This window comes from Ictidomys tridecemlineatus, chromosome 4 (genome assembly GCF_052094955.1).
Source record: "Ictidomys tridecemlineatus isolate mIctTri1 chromosome 4, mIctTri1.hap1, whole genome shotgun sequence".
NCBI lineage: Eukaryota > Metazoa > Chordata > Mammalia > Rodentia > Sciuridae > Ictidomys > Ictidomys tridecemlineatus.
In genome coordinates this window covers 184,998,678-185,026,049 of record NC_135480.1, presented here as the reverse complement: position 1 = coordinate 185,026,049, position 27,372 = coordinate 184,998,678, and the positions used below count along the sequence as shown (strand labels likewise).

General features: G+C 44.7%; 1 protein-coding gene across 13 annotated transcripts in view; it reads right to left on the bottom strand.

Moving 5' to 3' along the window:
- Nucleotides 1–27,372, bottom strand: part of Znf462 (zinc finger protein 462) — a 136,845-nt gene that overhangs the window by 68,039 nt on the left and 41,434 nt on the right. For 7 of the 13 annotated variants that reach the window (XR_002484464.3, XM_040286132.2, XM_078047915.1 and 4 more), the window contains exons 2-5: nt 10,697–10,946; nt 4,558–10,178; nt 3,614–3,778; nt 1,774–2,060 (exon numbers count right to left, since the gene is read on the bottom strand). Coding sequence is in view for 12 of the 13 variants with exons in the window: in XM_040286132.2 (XP_040142066.2) it covers nt 1,774–2,060; nt 3,614–3,778; nt 4,558–10,178; nt 10,697–10,916 (6,293 nt within the window). In the remaining variant the exon portion in view is untranslated. Of the gene's footprint in view, nt 1–1,773; nt 2,061–3,613; nt 3,779–4,557; nt 10,179–10,696; nt 10,947–14,927; nt 15,195–17,692; nt 18,278–27,372 lie in introns of those variants that run through there. The other 6 variants (XM_021729390.3, XM_005329735.4, XM_040286134.2 and 3 more) reach the window with 5 other exon arrangements.

Here is a 27,372-nt window from a genome sequence, read left to right as displayed (position 1 = left end):
ATAAGAGTCAGGCTGGCTGGGATAAAATCTCAATGATTACTTGTAAGCCATGTGAACTTGGGCAAGCTACTTACTTTCTGCAGGTCTCACTTTTCTTTCTTTTTTTACTCTTTTTATTTTTTGTTACCAGGAATTGAACTCAGAGGAACTTAACCACTGAGCCACATCCCCAGCCCTATTTTGTATTTTATTTAGAGACAGGGTCTCACTGAGTTGCTTAGTGCCTTGCTTTTTGCTGAGGCTGGCTTTGAACTCAGGATCCTCCTGCCTCAGCCTCCTAAGCCGTTGGGATTACAGGTGTGCACCACCACACCCAGCATGCAGGTCTCATTTTTCTTACCCATAAAATGGAGATAATAATAGGAACATCCCTCGTGTAAAGAGAGATTTTGAGAATGTAAAAAGGTAATACTAGAATTTGCTTATATAGTGAGGGACAATTATCAGTTATGGCTACTTTACTCATACCCAACTCTTCCTTTTACCAGTAATAAAACTTGTAAAGTGTTCATTCCTGGCATTGAGACTCCAAATCTGGTCTCTTATCAAATATTCACACCTTATCTTCCACTGGTCCTTTACATGTAACCTAAGAACCAGTTAAACTGAAACCCGCCCCTACCCCCATCTGGGCCCAGGGAGCCACCATCCTCCTTGGCTTGGCCACTCATCTTGTCCTCCACACTTAACCTCCTTTCCCAACTATCCACGTCCTAGCTTCCTAACTTCAAGACTCGACTCGAGTACCCCACACCCCATAAAACTTTCCTGATGCTTCCAAAGTGGATATAACACTTTCCTTTGTTGAACTTCGTGGCATTTAATGTTATTTCTCTAAAGAAACGGACCTGAATTTGCCAAGCCCTTTCTTTGTTTGTTTTATAACCCAGCCCTTAAGTTACAGACCCTGTGCTGTTCATTTATGTGCCCCCAAGGTTCAGGGGCTAGTGTGTGTGTGAGGGGGTCTTCCTTGTTTACAAGTATTTGCTGGGGTTCCACTATGTGCCGGACAACCTGGCAGGTGCTATTCAGTAAATACTTGTGAACTGAAGGGAGTGGGGATCTAACGGCAAAGATCAGATATGAGGCCCTGTATAATAATAAAAGGTTTGTGACCTATCCTAACCTCGGCAGAAACACAGCTTCCCCCTATTTTCAGCAACCACCAAGTAGCACTTTATCTTTTTAAAGAAACAAACATCCCATCACTTAATTTCAATGTTTTCAAAAATAAAGAGCACCCACTATCAGTTATCCTCCTCCAAGAATATGAAAATGCACGACTGAACATTTACCTCTCTGCTATATAACAAAAGTTTGCTTTTCAAAACTTACTTCCCACCACCCCATGAAGCATTGCACGCCTACCCCAAATTTATACTTCAAAAGGTCTCTTTTAAAATCACAAGCAGTGATTGGTTCTTTGGTCACATGGTTTAATAGTCCTCATTCTCCCTCCCTCTTTAGCAATTCAGCTTTCCAAATGGAACTCTGTTTCCTAATCTGTGGCTGAATATCTGGCAGATCCATAAACTCATTCACCCCCTATTTTTTAAAATGCCTGCGTTTGCCAAATCCAATGCCATACGAGCATTCCTATTCTTAGTGCCATTTTACAGCTGAGAAGCCTAAGGCTCAGGCAGCATGAGGGCAGGTAAACCAGGCTGAGTGGGGCCTTCTCGCTCATCCTGGTTTCTCCTACTGCAGCTTTAGCTGCCTCCAACTACAAAATCTTCTCCCAGGAACCACTAAGGACCACCCAATAGTACTTACTTGTGCCTGAAGGCAGAGACAAAGGAGCAATACTGGCAGCTGTACTTGTCCTCGCGGGTAAACATGGCCAGGGCCAGGTGGCTCCTCTCATGAGAACGCAGCCCCTGCATGGACATCAGGACTCTGTCACATTGACTGCAATGGTATCCCCCCGGCCGGGTTTCATCCTCCAACATTCCATCAAGCAAGCAGTGTCCACCATCCACCCGGCCCACCAGGGCGCCACTGGCATCTTTGGCCGCTTCCAATCCATCCAGGAACAAGTGGGAAGGGTCGTCAGCCTCCTGCTAAGAGAACCACACACACACACATGCCCCACCAACAAAATAAATATCCATCGTCATTGCCCCCAGCTTTCCTCTGCTCCCTTCATCTCCCAAGCTCATCGGCATTTCCGGTTAAAGGTTCCTCCCCTGCCTCTCTGGCTCCCCCTGGAGGGAGGGCAAGCCTGACTGACGTTCTTCATGCCATGGTGGATTTAAGGCAACATATCCGGACAATGGTCGCCACTGCCTGGGAAATGTGAGAGGCATTATCCCAGTCTGAAGACAGTTCACTTGATTGCCCATCTTTCAAAGAAAATTTCAACTATTTGCTCATCTAGACCGACATTAAAATTTGGTTAGGGTTATAGTTCAGAGAAAAGAAAAGCAAGATGAGAAACAGCAAAGCGGTCTGACCATCAAGGAGACTTGGGCCATTATTTGAGGTGAGGCAAAGCAAAAGACCCCGCTCTCTGCCTCCCACCCGCAGACAGTGACTTTACCCTCACCCCTTATCTGCAGGTGGCTGCATAATTCATCCCAAGAGTTAAGGAGCAGCCTGGTTTTAAGTCACCCATTTTTCGAGGTAGTTCGTTGGATCTGATTTTCTCTTGCATTGATTCCAGGAAACAATCCTGGGGCACGCTGCAGTGGTATGTAGAGGAAGCCACCTGCTGCTGTCCCTGGGTTGCCATTGTTCTGTCCAAAGACAGAAGGCTTCAGTCTTCAATGAAGTAGAAGCTTTACCTTTGTGCTAAATTGGCAAAAACAGGATGCAAGATCAAGAAGGGCAGATGACACAAATACATTCATGTATCCAGAGAGAAAGGGCAGAGACCTGAGTTTACTTCCGTGTTCAAAAATGACATGTGCTCAGCAACAGTGTTCTGCAAAGCAGGGATGGAGGTGTGGAATGGAAACTGTGGTTGCTCTTTGGATTATGATGTTCAAAGCAGGTTGCCTCGTGAAAAGTCAGGGGAGGAGGGAGGACACTTGGCAGCACACGGGGAGAAGGGATGGAAGAGATAAGCCAGGTCAAAGGGCTCTGAGGGTCAAGTACAACTCCAAGGCTTTTGGCTTTGGGTTTAATTAATACCCTTCACATTCCCCCAAGGACCCAAGATAAGAAGCAAAGGACAGGGTCTCCTGGGCTTTCTGAATCCTCCTCCAGAAGAGAATAGTAAGATTCAGGCAGCAGGAGGAGCAGATGATGGAAACAGAACCCACTTGATTCCTCGTAAGAGCTCAGGCCGCTTCGAAGAGCAAGAACCTAATGGCACTAACACAGAACTGAAGGACGACCCACAACCTCCTGTACCGAGAATCCAGGACCTTCTGTGTCCACAAACTATCCACACGGGAGGAAACCAGATCAAAACTCGACCTTTCCCCTAACAGAAAGATGATGAAGGTCCAACCTGCAAAGAAATCAAAGCAAGCCAAACCGAGGGGAGCACCACTCCCGGGAGTGCCCGCGCTCTGAGATGCTCTCTCCCGTGCTGCTTTAAGCAATGGGTTAATAGGTACCACGAGCCGCTCACACGCAAGAACACGCATCCAGAACTTTCCATTCTCACCTTCACGGCGGCGGACACGGCCGGGACATTGCCATACTGGACGTGCTTCCGCAGGTGATTGCAGATGGCTCGGAGCGTTGGGTGCACTTCCACACAGAATTTACATTTGTAGCCCACCACTTTCCTCTCCTTGATCTTTGGCACCTCTTCTAAGTGGCCAAAAGGCTGGTAAAATACAGTGGTAGCCATCAGTACTCCAAGCCCTCCCTCAATGGCAGGCATTTATTCTTGTAGTTTACTGGCATATTTTTATTTTAAAGCAGATTAGCAGGTTAAACACCAAGGGAGACATAGGCGAGTATTTTTATATAACAAACTTCTTTCAGTCATGGCACACTGCCTACTAGACACAGTCTCTGGAACCCAAATATGTTACGGCTTGTGAGTGGAGAAGATTTCTATGCAGGAAGCTCATCGTCACTGCCACTAAGTTATCTGGTTTTCAAACCAGTTTCAACTACGCAGGTGAAGCGTTGCACAGCTGCGCCATGAATGAACGTCTTGATTTTTTTTTTTTTTTAATCTACTCCTTGAGGTGTTAGGTGGCTGGAGCAAACACTGAAGACCAAGACATGGCTGAGAAGTGCTAATGGTACCAAGAGACAGCCCACCACGGCCTTAGGAAAGAACGAGCACTGTTGTATAACTAGGCTTCAGATTAGGCTACTTGGCAGAAAGACATACACAGAAACCACCCCAAACCTCCCCCTGGGGAGCCATGGGAGGAGTCAGAGGGAGAGAGGGAGGGGGACAGGACCGTGGAGAGGGGTGAGCATAGAACAGGGGATATCAAGCTCGAAATGTTTAATTGACTTATTGAGCTCTCTGGCAAGCTAAGTCACTAGGAAGCCTGCAGCAGCTTGGCTGGCAACGAAGAAGTAGTGCATGTGAGCACCAGTGATGAGAGGCCTCCTGGGGGAAGGGGAATCAAAACATATCCTTACCCTCTCTTGTTTGAAATCTGCAAAAGCACCATCTGCATATTTCTGCTTGCTCAAAAGCTGTTTCCTCCTCTCCTGACGTTTGGCACGCTTCTGGAATTCCTCGTTGTGAATGTTCAAGTGTGAGGTCAGCTCGGCTGTGCTTTGCAACTTGCTATCACAGTGCTTGCACTGGTAGGTGGAGCTCTGCAAGCGGGGGCCGTTGCCTAGGATGACGAAGTCCCTCTTCAGGTCCCGGCTGTGGTGGTCAGTGTAATGCATGCACAGCAGCTCCGCGGTGCTGAAGGACAGCTTGAAGCACTTGATGCAGCGGAACGGGAGCCACTCGATCTCCTGGGCTTCGCCCTCCACCTCGGCTTTCTCAAAGCTGCCTCTCTCCTCCTCTTCCATCACCGTGGGCTTCTCGTGTTCATCCGCGTAGACGGCCGTGAAGTAGCCCCCCAACTTGCTGGCGTGCTGCTTCTTTGGGAACACCCCCGGGTGGCGCTTCATGTAATGGGACACGATGCCCTTCTTGCTGAACGACTGGAAGGAGCACAAGGAGCACTTTTTCTTCTCCACTGCCCTCCGGAGTTCCTCGCTCAGCTGAGGGGAGTCGTCCTTGGGCGGGGACGGGATGATCACCTTGTTGGGCTTGTCGCTGATGGTCCGGGAGGCTGCCAGGCAGTGGGTGTAATACGCGTCGATGTCGTGGCGCTTCTGGTAATGGGCCGCCAGCCCTTTGCGGATGGGGTTGGTGTAGGCACACAGGGCACACTTGAAGAGGTTGTTCTTGCCCTCCGGCTGGGCGCGGACGTTGTTGTGCTTGATGCGGTAGTGCCTGGCGATCCCCTTCCTCGTCGAGCAGAAGTACTTGCAGAGCTGGCACCGGAACACAGTGTGGGAGACCAGGTGCGAGGTAGAGAAGTGAGACGTGGACACGGGCTCCTCTCCCACCTCCTCCTCGGTGATGGAGACTTGGGAGGGGCTCACTTCAGTGGTTATCTCAGGCTCGAGGGAGACTGGCAGCTTCGGGGGGGATGGGGAAAAGACATCGAATTCGGGCTGGTTGTGGTACTTCTCGTAATGGATTTTGAGTTTCTCCAAAGTGCCGTGCGTGTACGGACAGAGTTTGCACCGGTAGGCACCGTACCCTTGCTTGAAAATCCTGCTCGTCTCCTCCATGTCGTTCTGGGTTATGTCCGCAGACTGCTCCACGTCGTGCACAAAGTCCTCCGCGGTCACCTTGATGGCCGGGTGTCTCTTCTGGTAGTGGGTCAGGACACCGTGGATGCGAGTGTTGATGTAGGGACAATGCCTGCATTTGTAGACGGCACCTGGGTTGATGTCGATGTCCTGGGCGAAGTCAGCAGCCTTCACCTTCATGCCGGGGTGCTTCTTCCCATAATGGGTGAGGAGGCCGTGCAAGTTGTTATACTCTGACTGGCACACCGTGCACTGGTAGGGGGTGGAGGAGATGGCGGGGTTGGCTGAAGCAAGATGCATGCTTTTCTCTGGGGAAAGTCTTGCATCCTCTGGGCATTCGGCTTCCTGCTCGGGGAGCGGGGTGGGCATGCTGTTTTCACAATTCACAGGACCTGCCAGCTCTTCGGGCCCAAGGATGGGCTTCTCCACGGTGTCTTTCTCCTTGATGATATCTAACAGTACCGACTCATCGCCATTCATGGCCCAGGGGTGGAATGCTTGGTAATGATTGGTGATGTCCCAGATGGAGATGGCTTCAAAAACACAGTCCCTGCATCTGTATGTTTTGGCTTCAGCTGGCATGGTGAGAGAGGATGGGGATGGATCTGGCCCTGCCCAGAGTTTGGTAGCCATGTAAGTATAATCCACATAGTGCTCTGGATGCCTCCTTTGGTAATGCAGGAGCAAACCATTGGGCTCTGTGTGGGAATAGATGCACCACTCACAGTGGTAGCCAGCTTCTATCAAACCATCCAGAAACGCCCATCGCATGATGGACGTGACCGTGGCCTTCAGGGCAGGGTGGTCCTTCTTGATATGCTTCCTCAGTGCATAGAAGTAGGGCGAGGTATATGAGCACTGCCTACATTTGAGCGCTCGGAGTTTAGTTTTGTCCCGCTCCATGCCAGAGGAGGGGAGAAGCATACAGCTAGCAGGTTTCTTCTGGTTTCGGTCGCAGAGGCTTCGGATGGTGGCCGTGTGCTGCCGGATCACATCTGCATTGGCCTTGAAGTCTCGGTGCTTCTTCTGATAATGAATGAGTACACCTTTGACCGTCCGGTTCCCATAATCACAGTGCTGGCAAAAGAACATCTCATTCTCCACAGGAGGGCCATCTCTCTCAGCGCTGCTTCGGTTCAGCGGTTGCATGGGGGCAGGAGGCCGAGGGGAGCCTTGGGGCCCTTCGGCCCCTCTCATCATTGCAGCTGTGGGAGGAGCCTGCCTGATATATTTGGCAGTAACCTTTATTTCTGGGTGTCTTTTCTGGTAGTGAACAAGCACTCCCACAACTGACCGATTGCTGTAGGAACAGTGTTTGCAGTAGTAAAGCTCAGTACTGAGGTCTGGTGGCGGGGGTGGTGGGGGGGGTGGGGAACCCATGTTGGACATTTTGGGAGACATTGGAGCACCCACCTCAAATGACAACTGAGCAAGGGCAGAGCCCCTGTCCACAGACACCATGCGCATGGTTTTCTGGATCCTAAAGTAGGAAGCCTTTTCTTCAGGGTGTTTCTTCTGATAATGGACCAAGACAGAATGCATGTTGGGGCTTGCGAATGAGCAAACGTCACAATCGTAAACGACCACGGTGTTGACCGAAGGGTCCTTCTGATTTTCACATTCTGGAGTAAACGTCTTCGAAGGAGTATTCTTACCAAACGCAGCAGGCATACCACCACCACGAGCCACAGGAGTGGACGTCGCCAGGTTCTTGGGAGCCGAGTTCAGAATCTCCCTCAGGGTCTGGGATTCGGTATTCAGACCTTCCTGCTGTTCCACGACATAGCTGGAAAAGATCATCGCATTGTTGATCTTCACGGTGGGATGCATTCTTTGGTAATGGGGCATCAGGCTTCTAACATTGGGGCTCGTGTAAGAACAAAACCGACACCGGTAGATCAGATCCGAATGGTCAAAGTTGAGTACATTCATGGCTTCTGGGTGGTGCTCACCATAATGCTGCTGGAGATCTTCGAAGTTGGTGTAATCGATATAGCACTCCAGGCACCTGTATACTGCACTGTGATCATTAGGATCCAAGATGTACCTAAAGCTGAATTTAATATAGGGGTGCATTCGTTGGTAGTGGGTGCTAACACTCCGGGCCGATTTGTTGTTAAAGTCACAGTGTTTGCAATAGTAAAGTCTTCCCGAGTCACCAAAGTCTGTGTTTTCATTGTTGTGCTCAGTTCCATAGATAGGAGTTTGGGTGTTCAGCAGAGCTGCACTGGAAACCTGATGATCTTTCATGTTTGTTGAGGAACCATAATAATCCTCTTCGTCCTCGGAAAGGGTGAGCTCAATCTCAGCCCCGTTGGTAGCGTTATAGTCGTGGGTGATGCTGCGGAAACTGGGCTCCTTCTGGGGCTCACTGGCATCTCGGGCCCAAATCTGCTGGGCTGAAAAGGAAGTGGGAACCTCCATGAGCGGTTCTGTGGGCTCCTCTTCCCTGTCCAGCTCCACCTCTATCTCCACTTCGTTGTCTTCCTCTTCCTCCTCGTCGTCCTCCACATTGATCACGGCATCTTCCTGCTGTTTGGTTTGGTTAATCTTGCTCTGCAGGTTGCTTGCTATCTCGTCGATCCTAGTTCTCTTCTTCACGGGCGATAAATCGAGAGGAAAGTCATTAGCGAGCTTCCTAGAGGCCTTAGCTACAAAATTGTTCTTGGAGGACAACCCAAGAATTGAGGTCTGACTTTTCTTCACAGTGCTGCTGGAAGAGGGGTGGCTGTCGGTCTCGTTTTCCAGTGGTAGGCTTGAGGGCTGCCCCTCAAATTTTGGCAAGTTGTCACAGAACGAGTGTTTGTGCTGCTGATGGACTCTTAGCCCTTTCAGGGTGGTGGTGGAGTAATTGCACATGGTGCATTTGTAGGGGTGCAGGGGCGGGGCTTGTGTGGGAGGTGGTGGCGGCTGCGTGGGTGGCGGCTGTGGCTGGGGTGGCACCTGATGTGGCGGCTGGAGCTGCGGTGGCTGTGGCTGCTGGAGTGGCTGTGACGGTGGTGGTGGCGGTGGGGGTGGCGGTGGTGGCTGGGGGGGCTGTTGCTGCGGCAAGGGATCCAACATGGCTCCCGACTTCCTACCATTGATGCTGGGGCTCTCATAGGACACCACGCCTTCATTCAGCGAGGAGGAAATGCTTTCGCTCTGGGAGTTCATAGCATCCCAATCTGACACAGTACCCGTGTGACACTGTTTATGAGCCCCAAGTTTTAAGGAGCTCTTGCAAGTAAACGGACATTCGTCACATTTGTAGACAGCTGTCTTTCCCGATAAGTGGATGTTTTCTATGTGACGGGAGATGCTACGTCGATGCATGGTAAGGAAAGGACAAAAGGGGCACTGGAACCTATTCATGAATCTTCTAAACGGAATCCCCTTGGTCTCCAATAATTTGTTGCCATCGGAGCCCATCAGCTGCTCTGCAGACAGGCCTGATGCCTGGTGATCCATGGCATTTAAGCCATTCTCACTGTCTATTTCATTTAACTCTTCATCAGAACTAGAGTCATTTAGCATGCTGTTAGTTTCCAGGTCAGCAGAAGAATTGGTCATGTCACTCATTCCATAACGGGATCTCTCTGCCAAGTTAACAAGGCCAGAATTATGAGGCGACTTCGGCTTCATCTGAGGGTAAGACATGGGCGAATACTTGGAAGCTGAAGAATTGGGTCTCATGATGGAGTTGCCGATGGAGCCCCTATAGTTGGAGACGTTGGTGTTGGGTATCTCCCGGCTTGCAGCATTCATGGACAGATAAGTGGAGTTGGATGGGGGACTGGGGGCATTCTTGTTCTGCACTTCAGGAAGATTAGTCCCTTCTTGTTGCTGTCGGAGGCTGGAAAGGATCTTGACCATGCTGCGGTGCTTCTTCATCATGTGGTCACACCAGCGTTCTCGGCGAGGTGTCTGGTAGCTGCACCACTCACAACAGAAGTTGCCTCGAGACTTGGTCAAAGGCTTCACCATGGATTCTAAGATGCTACGCTCCACAACCTCTGCTGGCAGTTCCTTGCAGGGGTCCTGCAGGGACACAGGAGGAACCACGGGGTCTGGCAAGGGGACGGGAGCAGGTGGAGGAGCTGTGCTCTCCTTCAGGTTGTTTTTGTGGTACATCTTCTGATGCTTAATTATTCTTGCCCTCCTTGGTGACTTATATGTGCAAAACTGGCAAGAGAAGACCTTTCCAAATCCCTCGTGCATCATGATATTATAATTTAAGGATCCTGGGACGGGAGGTCCTGCTGAACTCCCTTCAGCTTGAGCCCCATGGACCTTCCTAGTGTGTTCTATGAGGAGGGTTTTTGACCTGAAGTAGCGTACGCAGAACTTGCATTGAAAAAACTTGTTTGTTGGTTTGGGATTAGGGGAAATATGCTGACCATAATATCCTGGACTGTGGCCATAGTAACTTCCGGTCCCCAATGCAGTTGCATTTTGACCTAGAGAGAATGAACATATAAGCAAAGTGAGAAAAGAGAGTTAAGAAATTCAATCATGCAAATCAGTATCATTTCAATTATTCTTCATTAATAAACATCCCATTTGGAAGGCCTTGTGCCTCAAGATGCTTTCATGAAGAGATTTCACAGAGCACTAATGAACAGACATGCATGGCCCTTTCTCCCAGATGAAGATGCAGTGAACGGCTCTAGTTACTGCTCTCTCTTCATCTCCAGAAATGAGCCACAGAGCTAGAAAAGTAACAATTTCATAATCTACAATATTTATTCTAGAACTTTTGTTCTCAAAACTAAAGAGTAGGAGACAGGAGGAAGCTAGAAGGACCAAAACCTAGGCCCCTCTAGGAGAGAAAAGTGATGCACAAGCCAACAGAAATGGCCCGCAAAGAGCAAGAAACTCCATAGAAGCCACACATATCCAGAACTGTGGCTGCAGGCTAAAAATAAATGAGAGCAATTAGAATACACCAGATAGGCTGAGTTTAGTATCGAGTTACCTGATAAATCCTCGGCAATCGCAAACTCATCCTTTATAGAAGAAAACTCCACCTCCGTCTGATTACTGGCATTCATGGACCCGGATCGTGGCTCATCATCATTGTCCTCAGCAACATCAGTTGGCTGCAGAAATGCTGTGTGGACATCCTGAATGTGTGCCTTGAGATCTTCATAAGATGGGGCTCTGAAATCACAGCCATCACACTGAAGCACCTCCATGATCCGGGTCTACTCTCTCACATTAGGAACCTGCAGAGAAGTCAGAAGAAAGCATTGTAAGGAAGGCACCAATCCCACACCTCAAGCCGAGGGCTGTTCATGGAGAAAATTCCAATGTCATCGGTACATTGTTCTTATTCAGCTTTGCCAGCCGGAACCCTGGCCAAAGACAGGCAATCAGACATAATAGAGACGATGTCCTTGACTTCATAACTTCAAAGAAGAAAAGAAAACCCAGATAAATGTTTTGGGGGATTTGATAGATCTTCAAATGTCATTTGTCAAGGAAACCCTTAACACTTCACAAGTTTTAGCAGTTTCCGAGTTTCTCCACTAAATTCAAATTTCTTGGTAACTTAATATTGACTTTGGTTCTGCCTCAGACTGATTTTTCTTTTGGAACTAGAGTCTTCTTAGAAGTACCGGAGGCTGTCCACACGGGAGAAAGGGCAAATCTCAATCTCCAAGAGCCGTTTTAATGTTATTACATGGGTGTTTTATCACAAAACGGTGGAACAGTATTGAAATCTTGGGAGTGGTGGATTCTATTCTCATATGTACTATTTTTATATCCTCACTGATATTGGGGCCCACCTGTTTGCCAAATAGTTTAGTTTTTTTTTTCCTCGTCCATGAGTTAAACGGTTATTTGCTCTTTTGCCACCTACCAATTAAAACCTGACAGCTACTCCAATCTAATTAGGTCATAAAATATTTCTCATGGGGTTTTCAAACAACCGGCTTTAGATGACAATCCAGTTTCTAGTTTAAAGTTGCACCTTGGCAACTCGATCGACATTAAGACAAGAGAAGCTTGCAGTTTTGAAGAAGGGCTTCCTAAGTCCTGATTTTGTCTATTTCCTCATCTCTCCTTTACAAATGTGAAGTGCATACTTGGATGCAAAAGCTGTGAACCTGGTGTGGAATAAAGCAAAACCTGCCCAGCCACCTTCTCTGCTAGTTATGATAGGACTGAAGTGTACAGAAAACTTCACACTAACTCAATGAAGAGTCCCACCCTCAAGAAGTCAAAAAATGTATTACAAAGGTGTCATCCTGCCTATCCAAATCTATATCCTACCTCGAGATAGCCAGTTATCATCTTAATGAGTTACTTCATTAAGCTCACAAACTCTACTGAGTCATTGTAATCTAGAACCAGATGTCCAAGAACTAAAGCTGAGGCCAAAACTATTTTATGATGCAATTTTTTTCTGTTACTTTTCTAATAAAAGATAAATGATTTCTGCAGGAGGAACAAAGTCCAGTAATAATATGTCAATGTAGTACAAGGAGCCGTCGCATGAGGATTTTCTCTGAAAGAATGCTCCTCCTGATAGCCTGCTAAAATAACTTCTGGCAAGTCCAGCTCTGGACACACTGAGCTTGCAGAGTGAGACGCAGATATTTACCTCCTCTTCTTTCACCCAGCCATTTATCCTTTTTCAATAAACATTGAACTGTGCACCAGAGTCTTTTCAGCTAACTAAGTCTCAATATTCCAGATCCACAAGCTTTTATGTCTAAGCACCAACCCAAATTGTGTGGAAGAGGTTGCTATCAGCTCTGGATCAAATTACAGCAGTCAGAGGCCCCACCCCACTTCTCCTTTGCACAGTCCATTAGACCTGAAAACAAATTTTTCCATGGTGCGGACGACTCCTGCATTTAGAACACTTCACAGAAAAAAGCAGATCATCCAGTGCGCACTCCCCATCCCCCCGGCTTAGTCCTTTCATCTCAGCCAAACAAGCCACAGCTCTGCTGAATGTGTTTATCACACTTTCAAGAGATAGGAGCTCCTGCGTCACTGGAGCTCTAAGACTCACTAAGCTGCCCTAGTCCTCTGAGCTTTAGAAGCAGCCATTTTAGCTCAGAGCTTCTCCTCCGTGCACAACATGGCTTCTGGATCCTGCTAGGCTGACAATCACCAGTGAATGCTACAAGGGCAGGCTGGGCTCCTCCTCTGCTCTTCTCTTCCCAACAAAGAATTAACTGTTTTCATTTCTTCCCGAAAAGCAGCACCTTTCTCCTCCTCAAATGTCATTCACCAAGATCTCCAAAGGTTCTTTTATTCCATGATTGATATGCTGGCTTGTGAGTCCTAGCTGAGCACGGGCTAGAACAGGACAAACCAGGACCAGACCCTCTTCTACAGCAGGGTCTGGGGGTACCCTGGGGGGGGGGGGACCTCCACAACGCCTTGGCTTCTTGGGAGTCGTCCTTCCACGCACAGAAGACATACCATCCAATGGGGCTTGCCAGATTCCAAAGTCTAATGACCTTTGTTAATCACCAGCCAGTCTGTCTGCATCAGCAGACCCTGCCAACAGACACACCCTTCAACACAAAGGCTGTAGCTATTCCTTTTAAAAGAGGTTCTCTGAAAGCTCCATTGTGTAGCGGAGAGGAAAACAAAATCTCTTCCCTTCAAAACTTCAAGCCTTTAGAAATAATGCAACAAAAGGCTTTCTGCTGTGTGTCTTTTGGAAAGTTTGAGCCCACTTTGCACAACATCAACAAAAATGACGGCTCCGCACAAGGAAAGCACCGCACCTACAGCATTAACTCATCCACCCAGAGATGGAATTCATCTCTCTTGGTGCAGCTCTCTTAATATCTTGGTGTCTTCTGAAGCTGTTATCAAGGATGCTAACCTCACTGGCTACAAACACAAACCAACAGTCTCCTTGTTCTGCTACAAAGGAGATTAAAGGGTAATGAGATCAGAAAAAAAAAGGGCCACTGATTTGGAAAAAGAAGAGATGATGAAAGTGATTTTCTAATGGGTTCTAGCTTTAATGTTGTTGCAGTCCCGACCTCAAAAATAGCTCAGAGCCTTAGAAGAGGTTAATCTCCAGGCTGCTGAGAGAACTGGCGGCAGGTAGAGCCGAATGGCCTTCAATTTGATGTCTGCACCAAGACGGAAATGAGGATGCAGCCTACTTTGAGAGCCTCTTTGCCTTTGTGTACACATTTCTCCTGAAGATGCTGACAGAAGAAGCAAACAGAAATTGCTGGCATGGCCCAAACAATCAAAGAAACAGAAACTTGATATGTTTATGAGACTGTAGATGTTGACTCGAGCAAAAGGCAAGAGTAGGAGAAGAAATGAGGAAGGAAGGACAGACAAAGAAAACTGAACCTGAGGATGACCTGCCCATCTGTCAACCAGCATATGGGGTTTTTTTGGAGCAGACGGTGATCTTCTAGAAAAAAAGATCAGAAGTGAAGCCCCGTGCATGTGACTATTCCATCAACTCAGAAGAGTGGTGACCCTTAAGGAGCTAACCTAAGAGTCCACAAAATTATGATTCCAACTTAAAAGCCTTGACCTCAAATCCACCTACTTCGCTTTATAACACTGCGATTATGAGATTAGCGATATTTTTTTTTTCTCACCAAATCAGAAAAATCAAAAAGCAGAAAAGGAAGCTTTCTGAACTAAAGGAAAAGAAACACTATTTGGAAGGTCATGAGATCAATCTACAAATCCAACAAGCACTGCCCCCTCTACCTCCGACTCCCAATGCAGGATCTCCAGGCCCCTGAAGGCCCAAACAGGCTTCCTTTAGGAGCATCCATCTTTAAACACCACCCCTGCTGGATGCCTGCAAAGTGAATCCAGATTCATTCTCCAACACCTGGTGTGACTGGTCCTCCTGACATGAAAACCCTAGACAATCCTAATTATTTGTTGTTCTTCAAACTTCTCATTTTGGGTGGCTGGTTTGTTTGGTTTCCACTTGTGGTTTGCAAATTACAAAATGTGGAGTTTTGATGGGAAACTCCAGAATCAGTCATCCATTCTGACAAACACCTGAAGTCATTAGAGAGCCTCCAGAGATCCCCATTAAAGATGTGGGATGTACACACTGGAATGGGGACAGGGACACGGTGGACACAGGCTGATCTTTCTCGGTCTCAAGAACACCAGCTTCCATTGGTACCAGCTGTCCGCCCACCATCTATGCTCGGAATTCCAGAGGTGCATGTGCCTCCATTTTTCACCTGGGAAGAAGAAAGCAGACTGCTGCAGCCTGATCCTGTGTCCTTCCAACTCACTGCTCAGATGTAACTGGAGAGGGGAGGCGTCCTTGACGTTTCCCAGCCTTCTGGCAAGCCTGCCGCCGTCCAGCCTCGTCCAGGTCAGCTTGGCAAGCACTGCTCTCTCTTTGAGCTTGATGGCCAAGAGCAGAACGTGGTCCTCAAGTCAAAACCCCAAATGCCTCCAGGAAGCGACCAAATTAAAATGCACGGTCCTTGCCTGGATCTGACCTGTTCTCTGACCAAAGGCCTGCAGACCAGAAATAAAGCCGAGAAGCCCACAGCCATGTGATCCAGTGGCAACTAATTATAACCTTCAAAGCCTTTGAGAAATGGATCCAGATACACCATAAGGTGCTCTTCCTCTGGCCACTCCAGAAACCTACTTTCATTTACAAGACACTGAGCTCCCCAGTTCTCCTCAGTCTAACCAAGGGCTTTAGTTAGCACCTGTTGTTTGCCCTTTTCTGACTTTCCTTTCCTGTGAATGGAAATACTAATTACCCGGGGACAGGTGACAGCACACATACATGTTGGAACAGAAACAAAAATACAGAAAAATCAGGAACCTAAAGACCATTCTTGAAAATGTATTTACAGACCAAAAGCTGTTGTTACAACGAGCTCAGTTGTGGGGTATATTGGGAGGCTAATATTTCTAATTGCAAGCCCCAGGACCAAAGGATTAAAAAATGGGGGACAAACACTAATTAACAAACTTGGGAATGTTGAGGTACTATTCCTTACCACAAGGGTTGTTCTAGACCACCATTAATCATTTATTCTTGTCACAGCCAAAGTGAAGTTCTGACAATTTAAAAACCATTTAAAGTGTCTTTGTAAACAGCATTGGACTGAGAAACTGAGATAAAATCTCAGGAACAGAGAAAATCAAATCCACAAATGCCAATATAGAAAATCTAAGTAAGTAGGTAGGTTGGTAGGTAGGTAGGTAGGTAGATAGTATTTCTTGACTAACTCGGATATGGACCTGTGTACTACAAATTTAACAAGAACTAGTGCGAATCAGTCCTTTTCTGAATAAGTTCAAATGACATGTACTCTCCCCATTTTATAGTTTAAGAAAAAAATAAACTAACAAAGAACTTCCAACAGCAAGCTACCTTCATCGATCCCACAGCATTTGGTATGACTATAGATCCTGGCTCACCATGTGGTGTCTTCAAATGTCCTATCAAATGTTTATACTGTTTGCTACATGATCTAAGCAGTTCTGTGTACACTTGGCAATTCACCACACTAATGAAAGGTTTAACATATCAGGGAGGATAAATAATTAAGGAATTCAGAAGGGAGACACAGCTGTTCTTCAAAACCAAATTTTCAGAAGAGAAAGGATTAATTTGCAATCACATATGTAACCCCCAATATGAGACCGAATTTAAATAGTAGCAGGGAAATACCATGAGACCAAGTCCTGCCAATGTGAGTGGTCTCTGTTGTATATGGCTGGCCTGGTCCATCTGTGGGAACTTGTATACCAGCACAAAGTCTGAAGCAGGCAATTTGCAGATTAATAACCCAGTCACCTTCTAGGTAAGGATGCTAGTCTTGAGGTTATCTCTTAGGCTAGGTTTGCTCTCCTAAAGAAAAGTTTTCAAGTATTAAAGTATTACACTGGAGTAATATTTCATAGCAGATACCTTTGGGATCATCATTAAAATGAGATGAGCATCTAGGGATGTAATCCAAGTGGCTAGAAAATGTCAGATATGCAAGGAAGAAGTGATTCTGGCTAAGTGACCTGTTATGAAAGCAGGTAGTGAGAGTCTAATACAGAAAGAGATACTACAGACCTTCTGGAGAATTCCTGCATTCCTTTGCAATGATATAAGGCTAATTGAGGCCAACAGGCCAGTAGGCAGTCTGCCAGCTCTCCCGTCCTTAGAAAAGGAAGCGTGTGATTTGAGCAAGGAGATAAAAGGAGAGAAGGGACAAGAAAAGAAAGGGAGGAAGCAGGGTGGTATCTCGGTGGCTTCAGACCTCATTGTCTATAAAGGGGAACCTGCAGTTCACCAGATAACTCTCATTCTGAGAAGTGTCTGGACGACGTTCTCAAGACGTGGGTTAGACAGAACGAAGACTCCTCTCCCACAGCAAAATTCTCAAAACGCAACCATGACAAATGAGAGTCCAGTTCATGATGTTCTTTCAAATAATGGGAAATCAGTCGGTGTGGAATGAATAAATGAGAAACGATAAGTCCAGAGGAATTCTCTGAAATGCCATGAGTTCACCAGGAAGTTCCTTGGAAACTTTGAAGCCACTCTTGCCCGAGCATTGAGAGCCAGGGATAACTGACTTCTCTCCTTCAGAGCCAAACCTCACCCTAACGACAGAGACAGAAAATCACGGTGTTCCTTTATAGACTCTTCAGAATGCTGGCTGGGTTTCTACAGGCACTTTCCACACTACAAGGACTCTCATTATAAAAATTGTAAAATTGAAGGGAAGTTGCAGATATGCTGCTGGGTCTTCATTACAGAACTGATTAAGACGCACAGTAAGCAGAAGCTGCAGAAAGAGGCCTCTTCCACCTCAACAGAGGCTGGCACTGCACTGGCTCTCTCCCTGTAGGCCCTCAGCCTCACCCAACTCAGGTGGTGGACGCACCTTCCTGGCTAAAACCACTCCTGGCCCATAAGCTCCAGCCACACCCACCACGCCTCCATTCTACGGTGGATTCAGAAAACTTTTCAACAACTTACCTTGCTCTCTAGGAGTAGCTGAAGAAAACCGTTGGACAGCTGCTGACTTAAGAGGGTGTGAGAAAGTTTTGCCAAAGGAACTTCTCTTATTTGGGGGAAAGCCCACAAAAATCCCAGTCTGATCTCTTGGGAGGCTTGCTCACTCATGGATTGTTCGAAAAAATTCAGACAAGTCCATTTACAGCAACATGGACAGAGCAGAAGGACATGATGTTAAGTGAGATAAGTCAGGCATAGAAAGATAAATACCATGTGTTTAAACTTATATGTGAAAGCTGAAGCTGATCTCCAAGAAAACAGAATAGCAGTAATTATAGCCTGGGAAGAGTGTGGAGTGAGAAGGATGCAGGGAGGGTGGCTAATGGGTATAGGGTTGAAACTGGACAGGGGAAATCACATTACTATTACTATTATTATTATTATTATTATTACTACTACTATTATTATTATTATTTTGGGGGTGGTGGGGATTGAACCCAGCACCTTGTATGTGATAGGCAAGCTGAGACTAGCCACTAGGAGGAATGATTTATAATACTACACTGTGCAGTGGGATTACTGTGGGTGACATGTAATTGAATATTTCCAAATAGTTAACAGGGAAGATTTTAAACGTTGCTAACACAAAGAAATGACAGAGTGCTGGATACGCCATGACTCCAATATGATCACCACACATTATCTACGGGCATTGAAATGCCACACTGCACTCCATAAATATGCACATAACTACGAGTCAATTAAAAATATACTATGTTAGCACAAAATTTTTTAATTAAAAAAAAAAAATTCCGACAAGTCACTTCCTTTAGATGAGAATGACCAGAGTCGGCAGGTAAAAAGGGTGAGCCCCGGTACGACGATTCTTCCAGTCAAATTCCTTATGTCACACAATATTGATTACCTAAGCCTGGCACCTGGGGGGCTTCCTGTCTCTTTCCAAATCGTGGCTCTTCATCTCATCACCCTGTCGGGATGAAAGTCCTAAGCAGCCTGCTTTCCAGAAAGGCAAACGGTGGCTAGGTCTACACAGACTACAAACACATTCAAGTCCTCCTACAACAGGAGACTGATTGTATTTCCCCTCCTCTTAGCCTCTACCTGTAGCAGAAGCCATTGGAAAGCCGTCCTTTCTGCTTATCAAACTAACCAACTGGCTTATGCAGATCCATTGGTGTTCCCACCCTTGCTTCAATAAATTAATAGATTCTGACAGTATAGGCCTGGCAGATACCCAAGAATTAGGATTTTGAAAAAAGAACAGCTAAGAAAATTTTTTTCTTACAGTCGCCAATCTACTTTCACCATGTAAGTTTATTCTTAAAAGAAAAAAAAAAAAGCTTAGACACTTATCTGTCAACACAACTGCAGACTTCATCACCACGTGAAAACACTAGTGTTCAGGTACTTGGCCAAGCCCCACATCCCATAAATCCTTAATGAAGAAATCCCACTCTAGGGGCTGAGGATGCAGCTCAAGAGTAGAACACTTGCCTAGCATATGTGAGGCCCTGGGACCAATCCCCAGCAGGGGGTACGACAGGAAAAAACACCCACTTTCATCCAAGCAGATTAGGAGTTTCAGCTTGTTCACTCCTGGGCTGTTCAAAAAAAAGCCACGCAGAAATGCTTTATCCAGCCAATTAAAGAATTTGTTCTCGGGTCACTGAAACCAAAAAGTGACAGTAGGTGTGATGTCTCCGCCTGCCATCTTTACCTTGAGCGATTCTTTTGAGGCCCTTACTTTGATCATTTTGCTAAATGAAGAGATTAGACCAGGGTGTTCAACCTTTTTGTCTAAGGGATGGTTATACAAGTTTCCTTCTCATATTTTAAGACTTTTTTCCTTATTAAATTCATTCCCTTACTTTTTATGATTATTCAGAGACGCACAAATGCCAATCTCCATGCGCTACCTTCAAAATTCAAGACGAGGCTCTAAAGGTCTATCTTTCAAGGGGGTTGCCCTGACAACTCCCTCTCACATTTGCCACCATTTCTCTAGTGAATGTGAGCCCCCTTCCCACAATGACACCCACAGTTCCTCTCTACCACATTGGGACACTTTGTTTCCTTCCTGTGGACATGGCACTTGTTTTTCTGTAGTCTGTCCCTCCCACTGGAACATAGTACCCAAGAGTGGGTTGTCTGTCTGACTTGTTCACATTACTATCTACAGGATACTCCGTGTACCCAATAGGTACTCTGCAAATATGAGTTGAATGAATGAAGGAGTGAATTAAAAAAAAAAATGAGTCAGAGCTTTTGAATGATAAGATTCTAACTGACCACAACAAGAAAAAGACTGGTAATGAGAACTGAATTCTTCTACTAATCCTATATTATCAAAGTAGTGATCAGGGAAATTTTCCATTGCCCCCAACACAGGGATATCTGACAATATCTGCCGATAGTTTTAGCTACCACAGTTGGAAGGGTGTTGCCAGCATCTAGTGGGTAGAGGCTAGGGACACTGCTAAGCACTCTAGGATGCACAGGGAAACTCTCCTAAGAAAGAATTCTTTTATCCAAAATGTCAATGGTGCTGAGACTGGACACCCTCTCACAAGTGATCCCTACGTATTTTCAGTCTCTGCATCTAATCCACCTGATTTTACAAGCCCTTCCTGGGTCCCGGCTGGCCAGTTTCTGGCCCAGTAAAATCGATACCTTTTCTCCCAGCTCTAAGATTTACAACTCTGTGGCTCTAATTGATCTCAGCAGCCAAATGATATCATGAGTTTTTTCTATTTTCCTGGTTTTGGAATTTTGCCAAAATTTTTCCAAGGAGAATCCAAGATTAAGGGATATGACTATTTGGAGTATCTTTCTTTAGTGGAAAGGCCCTTGTGCCATTGACAATCCTGTGGGCTTTGGGAATAAAGGCCAATGTCATGAAAAAATGGTCCAGTTCTACATTTAGCAAGTGGCCTCCAACTAAAAATTTCTGCAAAAAACACAAGGCATATTTTCTTCTCCCCAATGTGTAAAATTATCTTCTTTCAAAGTGATGGGCCCCTAGGCTACTCAAAATCACTCTTCAGAGAACGAATAATGTGTTCTTCTTTGCTCTTATATCCCCAGAGCCCAGCACAGGTCTGGCCCTAATGAGATCTGTGGTATGAATGACTACCTATGTGCATGCCTGCTTCCTGGAGAAATTGACCAGTGGAATCAACTCATACCAATGTTTAGGAACGTGAGCACTTCCAGAAAGCCTCTAATAGATGAGAAAAATGAACACTTAGTGTTACACAACTCCCAACTCAGGAAGCCACACCACAGTGATTAGCTGACTACCAGGATACCAGAAAGTCCTCATCTGTGCTTGATATTTAAGTGGCCATCTTCCTCTTCCTCCTCATCCCTCTACATTGGTCCAGTCCACCCACAAATATATCACAATACTAAGCAGCCCCAGCTGATATGACACCTGGGGCACCACCTGTATCTCTACTTGAGACCATCGGGTCACCTTTCCTCCCCAAATCCTTTTAATTTTTGTTTGCAAAGTATTCTGGAAAGAACGAGGAACAATTCTCCCCCTACATATCAAAACTGTAAGAACATTTTCAGTGGCAGGCAGTGTAACCCATTCAGGTAGGAGTTTTCTCTCCTTAGTATCCCTGGAAAACATCGAAACAATATATTACTTGTGCTCTCCTTAAGTCAAAGAGAAGAGCCCACTATAAAAGTTAATCACCCATAAGGCCATCATGTTCACTGGAGAGGAGATCTTAAAGACCAGATAGTCCAAGCTGGTCCAACATCTTCATTTTTAAAATAGTGAAACTGAGGTCTCAAGAAAAGGAACCTGCCTATCCTTCTGGAACATTCTCTGGTGACGAATTCCCTAAACTGAGAAAGGAATCCAGCAGTAGGGAGACTCCCTAAGTATTATTCAGTTTGCCAGCAACGATTCACGTATTCTCAATATATTCTCAGTAACAAGCATCTTTCTTCACTGGGGAGGCAGATTCCAGAATAATCCGCCCCCCCACCCCCACCCCCCCAGTTTCTCCTCTGCCCTGAATTCACACTCAGGAGATTAACTGAAAAGGTGCAAAATACATTGTCTGCAGTCTGACTGTTCAAAGAGCTACTTAGGTATGCAAGCCGTGCGTTCATACTTTGGAAACACATTTGGAAGACGGAAAGTTGCTGACAAAGGTATGCAAAGAAAAAACAAGAGCTATAACACTGAATTATCTTTCTTCAGAATCCAACCTCATGGAATGAGAACAAGGTTATGGAGTAGCTTTACGCCTGCCAAATCTACCCCACGAGAAACATCGTCTTGTTTCTTATGGAAAATGTGCACTGCCAACGAATCAGTGAAGAGAGACTGGCTGAACAAGCCTTAAGGGTAACTGAAAATATCAGGGTCAGTTCCACGTTAAAAAAGGTAGGGAAAGTGCAGTCGGTCCGACGGAGGCCTGGCAAGAAAGCCAACCTCCCTGTGGCACATCTAGAAGGGGCTCAGACCAATGATACCAGAACCTTGCTGATAGCAAATTTCAATTCAAACTATACACTGCCATCAAACCAACTGCAACTTAGAATACTTTTCTTTATTGACCCACACTACTCTACCCTTTATTTATCTGTCTTGATTCCTAGTGGTTTTTTAAATACCCATCTGGTAGACATAAAAAAAAAAAACTGGTAAAAATATCAGAACATCTGAGATCAACTTATTAAATACTTTCATACAGGTCTCCTACAAAAGTTGACCATCGTTCTAGTGAGAAGATACTGCGATTTGCACATTGGTTCACGTTCTTCCTCCATGGACAATGTTTACTGACATTCTGCACATCTAACTTATTACCCCCATGCATGAAGGCAGAGGTTCTCAAAGTCTGTTCCCTGGATGAATGGCATCTGCTTTATCCAAGAATTTGGGAAGAAGGCAAATTCTCAGGTTCTGCCCAAGGCTTGAATCAGAAACTCCAGAGGGGAGGCCAAGGATCTGTTCTAACACACCCTCACAGCAAATCCAATGCTCACGATGTTTTATACCCAAGCTCGAGTTTTTCTTCCAGGATGAAACAGACCACCAGCTACCAGGGCATCCCCTCTCGACTGCTCAGGAGCCCTACGTCAATTGACGTTGATTGAATGAGCAAAATAACAGCAAAGCAGTCCTTGAAGAGCATGATGTGACTAACCAGCACCAATTATAGAGGAGGCTAGGTTTATTGGAGGGCTCATGGTTTCAGAGGTCTTAGTCGATAGAAAGCTGGCTCCATTCCTTGGGGCTCAAAGTGAGGCAGAACAACATGGCAGAAGAGTGTAGCAGAGGGAACCAGCTCACATGATGATCAGAGAGCAGAGAGAGACTCCACTCACCAGATACAAATATATAACCAAAGCCACACCCCATTTCCCACCTCCTCCAGCCACACCCTGCCACTTCAATTACCACCCAGTTAATTCTTATCAGGGGTTAAGACTCTTATAACCCAAACATTTCTCCTCAGAACCTTCTTGCATTGTCTCGAACGTGAGATTTTGGGGGACACCTCACATTCAAACCACAAGAGAGCATAACAGAACTAATATTTGGAAATATTTAACTTCTTATTCAGCAATTAATGGAAAAATACTAAGTTGCAGATCCATCATCAGAAGCAAGTAAGAATACACACTCAAAAAAGACAATCACTGTCCTTAAAAGAACAAATGTCAGGGCCCAACCAATGCTGATATCAATTATACAAGTAAATGTTGGCAAGGATGTGGGGGAAAAGGCACACTCCTACATGGCTGGTAGGACTGCAAATTGGTGCCACCACTCTGGAAAACAGTATGGAAACTCCTCAGAAAACTTGGAATGGAACCACCACTTGGCCCAGCTATCCCACTCCTCAGTTTATACCCAAAGGACTTAAAATCAGCATACTACAGTGAGGCAGCCACATCAATGTTTATAGCAGCTCAATTCACAATAGCCAAGCTATGGAAATAACCTAGATGCCCTTAAACAGATTAGTGGAAAAAGAAAATGTGGTGTATATATACACAATGGAATATTACTCAGCCTTAAAGAGGAATGAAATTATGGCATTTGCAGGTAAATGGATGAAGCTGGAGAATATCATAAGTGAAATGAGCCAATCCCCAAAAAACAAAAGCTGGATATTTTCTCTGATATGCAGATGCTAATCCACAATAGAGGGCAGGGGCTAGGGAAAAACAGAGGTACTCTGAATTGGTCAGCAAGGAGTAGAGATAGGGGAGGGGATATGGGAATAGGAAAGATAGTAGAATGAATTGGACTTTATAACCCTGTATGTATATATGATTACAGGACCAGTATGATTCTACAACAGTACAACCAAAAGAGTGAGAAGTTATACTCCATTTATGTATGATGTGTCAAAATGCATTCTACTGTCACGTATAACTAATTAAAACAAATTACTGTAAAAAAATCAAAAAACAAAAGAATATTCAGTCATGAGATGAGTATATAAACTCTACAGTATAACTCTGGAAAAAAAATAAAATAAAACAACTTCATAATGGTCATGCCATGGTGTCCTTGAGAGTTCTAAAGTAGGATATGGCCGTCTACAGAGGAAAGAATTAGAAAATTTTATACAGAAGATGCTAAGAGGTGGTTAAATCCTCAGGATCCTGGAATGTTCCACGTCAAGAAGATTTTGTGATAAATAAAATCTTATTACAAAACACTTCTGGTCATCTGATTGCTGCACTAAAGCTAAGGTGCAGAGTTAAACGCCGAGTGAAGACCAACAACTGAATACACAAAGGTATTTGAAAATCCCTCAAAAGCAGCGTATATGCTTTAAGTTAAGGAAGAACTTCCAGAAAACAATGGTGGCTAATTGTCTCAAACTGTAAGCAAAGGCTTGGCTGAAGGAAAGAAGAGAAAAATAGGAAGGAAAAAAAGAAAAAAGAGAGAGAAAATAAAAAAGTTTGCCCCCCCCCATCAACAGAACTCAATGGTCCTCAAACCAAACACAGAACTTAAAATCATATTCACAGAGTTCAGAGATAAAATTCACCACATCCCACCCAGGAACACAAGACAAGCCACCGAGACTCAAACCCAGGTTTCAGAGGGAGAACAGAGTGGCCTAGAGGAGCAGATGTCCAGAGAGAATCACCTTCATTATCAGGGGGCTGAGAGAAAGTTCCAACTGTTCTATCCCAGAGACAAGATGGGAAGAAAGACACTCGGGGAAAGACATGGAAAAGACCGGGGAGCCATCAATTTTGAAAGAACGGGACACAGAAAGAGATTATATACAACAATTAACCGAGATGCTGTGGAAGAAGAGATCAAAGATGAGATGATTAGACATCAGAATCAGATGAAAGGGGAGCAGGCAGTGGAAGAAAGAAACTGATGACAAAAATAGTATCACTGTAGAACTAATAAATAGATTAAAGTTAGGAGAGGCACAATCCACAAACCAAGAAAACAAAGTTGATGATGTGGAAAACAGTCTTCAAAAACGGCACAGAATGCAGAGGGAAACGGACAAGAAGATGAAAGCAGGTAGAGAAGATGACAGATGAGGTCTCAAGGCAGAGATCCAGCTCACAGATAAAAGTCTTCTCGATGTAGACAGCAAGGCAAAACAAAGCAAAACAAAACAGGCTCAAATCCATGATGGCAAATATCTGAAAGGCTGGCGTAGCTGACGTCCCACGGAGAAGTAATACAGAATCCTCAAAACGGAAACATCTTTGGTGAAGTTACAGGATTTCAAGGACAAACCCTGGATTCAATTAACATTAAGGCATTTAAAAATCATTCGATCCCAGGGGGAAGTTAGGTGGCCTCCGAGTTTTTCACAGTCACATTCAGTGACAGAAAACAGTGAAGCAGTATCTACACAGGACTGAGAAAGAGAGGATAAGACCCAACTAAATTCCCAACCACGCATAGAAGTAAGAAAAGAGCAATTTCCAACTGGCACAGTCAAGGAATGCAGCTCCTAAGTAACTTTCTTCAAATCTACTCATTGGTGCATGACAGATCCAACCTAGAAGGCTCAAACTCAGGAGCACAGACAGAATTTTCAGGGAAGCAAACGAGCCTTGTGTACCAAAACCACTTACCCTCAGAACTAAGATCGAACAATTCATATTACTTGCAAAACAAAATTATAATCCTGAGTGAAATCATTTCAATAATAAATTCATAGTCATCATAAAAGTCTATAGAATTGGGAAAAAACTGTCCAGCATAACAACAAAATTAAGAGGTGGGGTGAAGAAAACAGCACGTGGGCAGATGTCCCGACCTCTATAGCAGGACATGATAAACACTCGGCATTGTTTCATTCCTGAAGTCAATAAAACCCCAAACAGAGGGATACACACATTAATTAAAGTTAAAAATTTAATTAGTAATAAAACAAAAAAACAGACTATACAGCTTTTTAATTGCTAGAGCAAGGAAATCAAAGAAAATGCAGATCGTGTAGTAAAAGGCAGAAGAGAAAGGAAATTACACAGAAATATAAAAGAGAATGCATAAAATTAATTACAACCAAGTGTATACGTTATCTCAATAAATGTGAATTGGATAACTCCTCCTCCGGAAAATATCCCCAGAGTGGATTAAAAAGAAAACTCTAATTGCATTTTGTTTATGAGACACACATATAGTCAAATGACACAAAAAGTTTGAATATATTAATGTGGCCAAAGATATATCAAGCAAGAGAAAGTAGGGCTCATGATTAATATTATTCACGGTTAAAATTCAAGATACAAAAGCTTTTAAGATGATGAAGATGAACACTTAATAACAAAAAGTGTACAACTCACAATGAAGATTTATTACAAATGTTTATACACCCCTAATGGCACTAAATAAATACAGGGAAAAAATAGTAACAGATACAAGAATCAGGCATAAGCATTTACCAGACTAAATGAAGAAAAGAGAACTGAAGATACAATTAATATAATTAATAAAGTCAAGTCAAGAGCTACATTTCAAATTTTATATCCCTGAAATAGAAAATATACTTTGTATTTTTTAAATTTTTTTCTTTTTTTCTTTTTTAGTTGTAGATGGAACCAATACCTTAATTTTAATTTATGCATTTTTTATGTGGCACTGAGAATTGAACACAGTACCTCACACATGCTAGGCAAGCGCTCTACCACTGAGCCACACATCCCCAGCTCACATACTTTCATTTTTTTCAAGCATCTGTGAGATATTTACAAAGGTTGTTAAGTACCCATGGAGGTTTACAAAAGTCTTTAATGACAGAATTAAGAGACAATAAATTACAAGTGGAAAAATGTCTATAATTTCTACTCACAATTCAATAAAGCTAGAGGAAAAGAGAAACAAATTTCCAAACACTTGGAAAATTATAAATGATTTCTGGGATAATCACAAAAATTCAATTGCAGAACATAATTTTTAAAATATTACATATTAGCCAAGCCCAGTGGTTCACACCTATAATCCAAATGGCACAGGAGGCCGAGTTAGGAGGATGAAGTTCAAGGTCAGCCTGGGATTCTCTGCCAAAGAGTCTCAAAAGTAAGAAGGGATGGGGATACAGCCCAGTGGTAGAGCACCCCTAGGTTCAATCTTCTCCAATACCAATAAAAATAAAAAGAAGAAGAAAAAAAAAGTTACAAAAGAATGTAACTTTTTTGATAAAAGTGGTACTTAG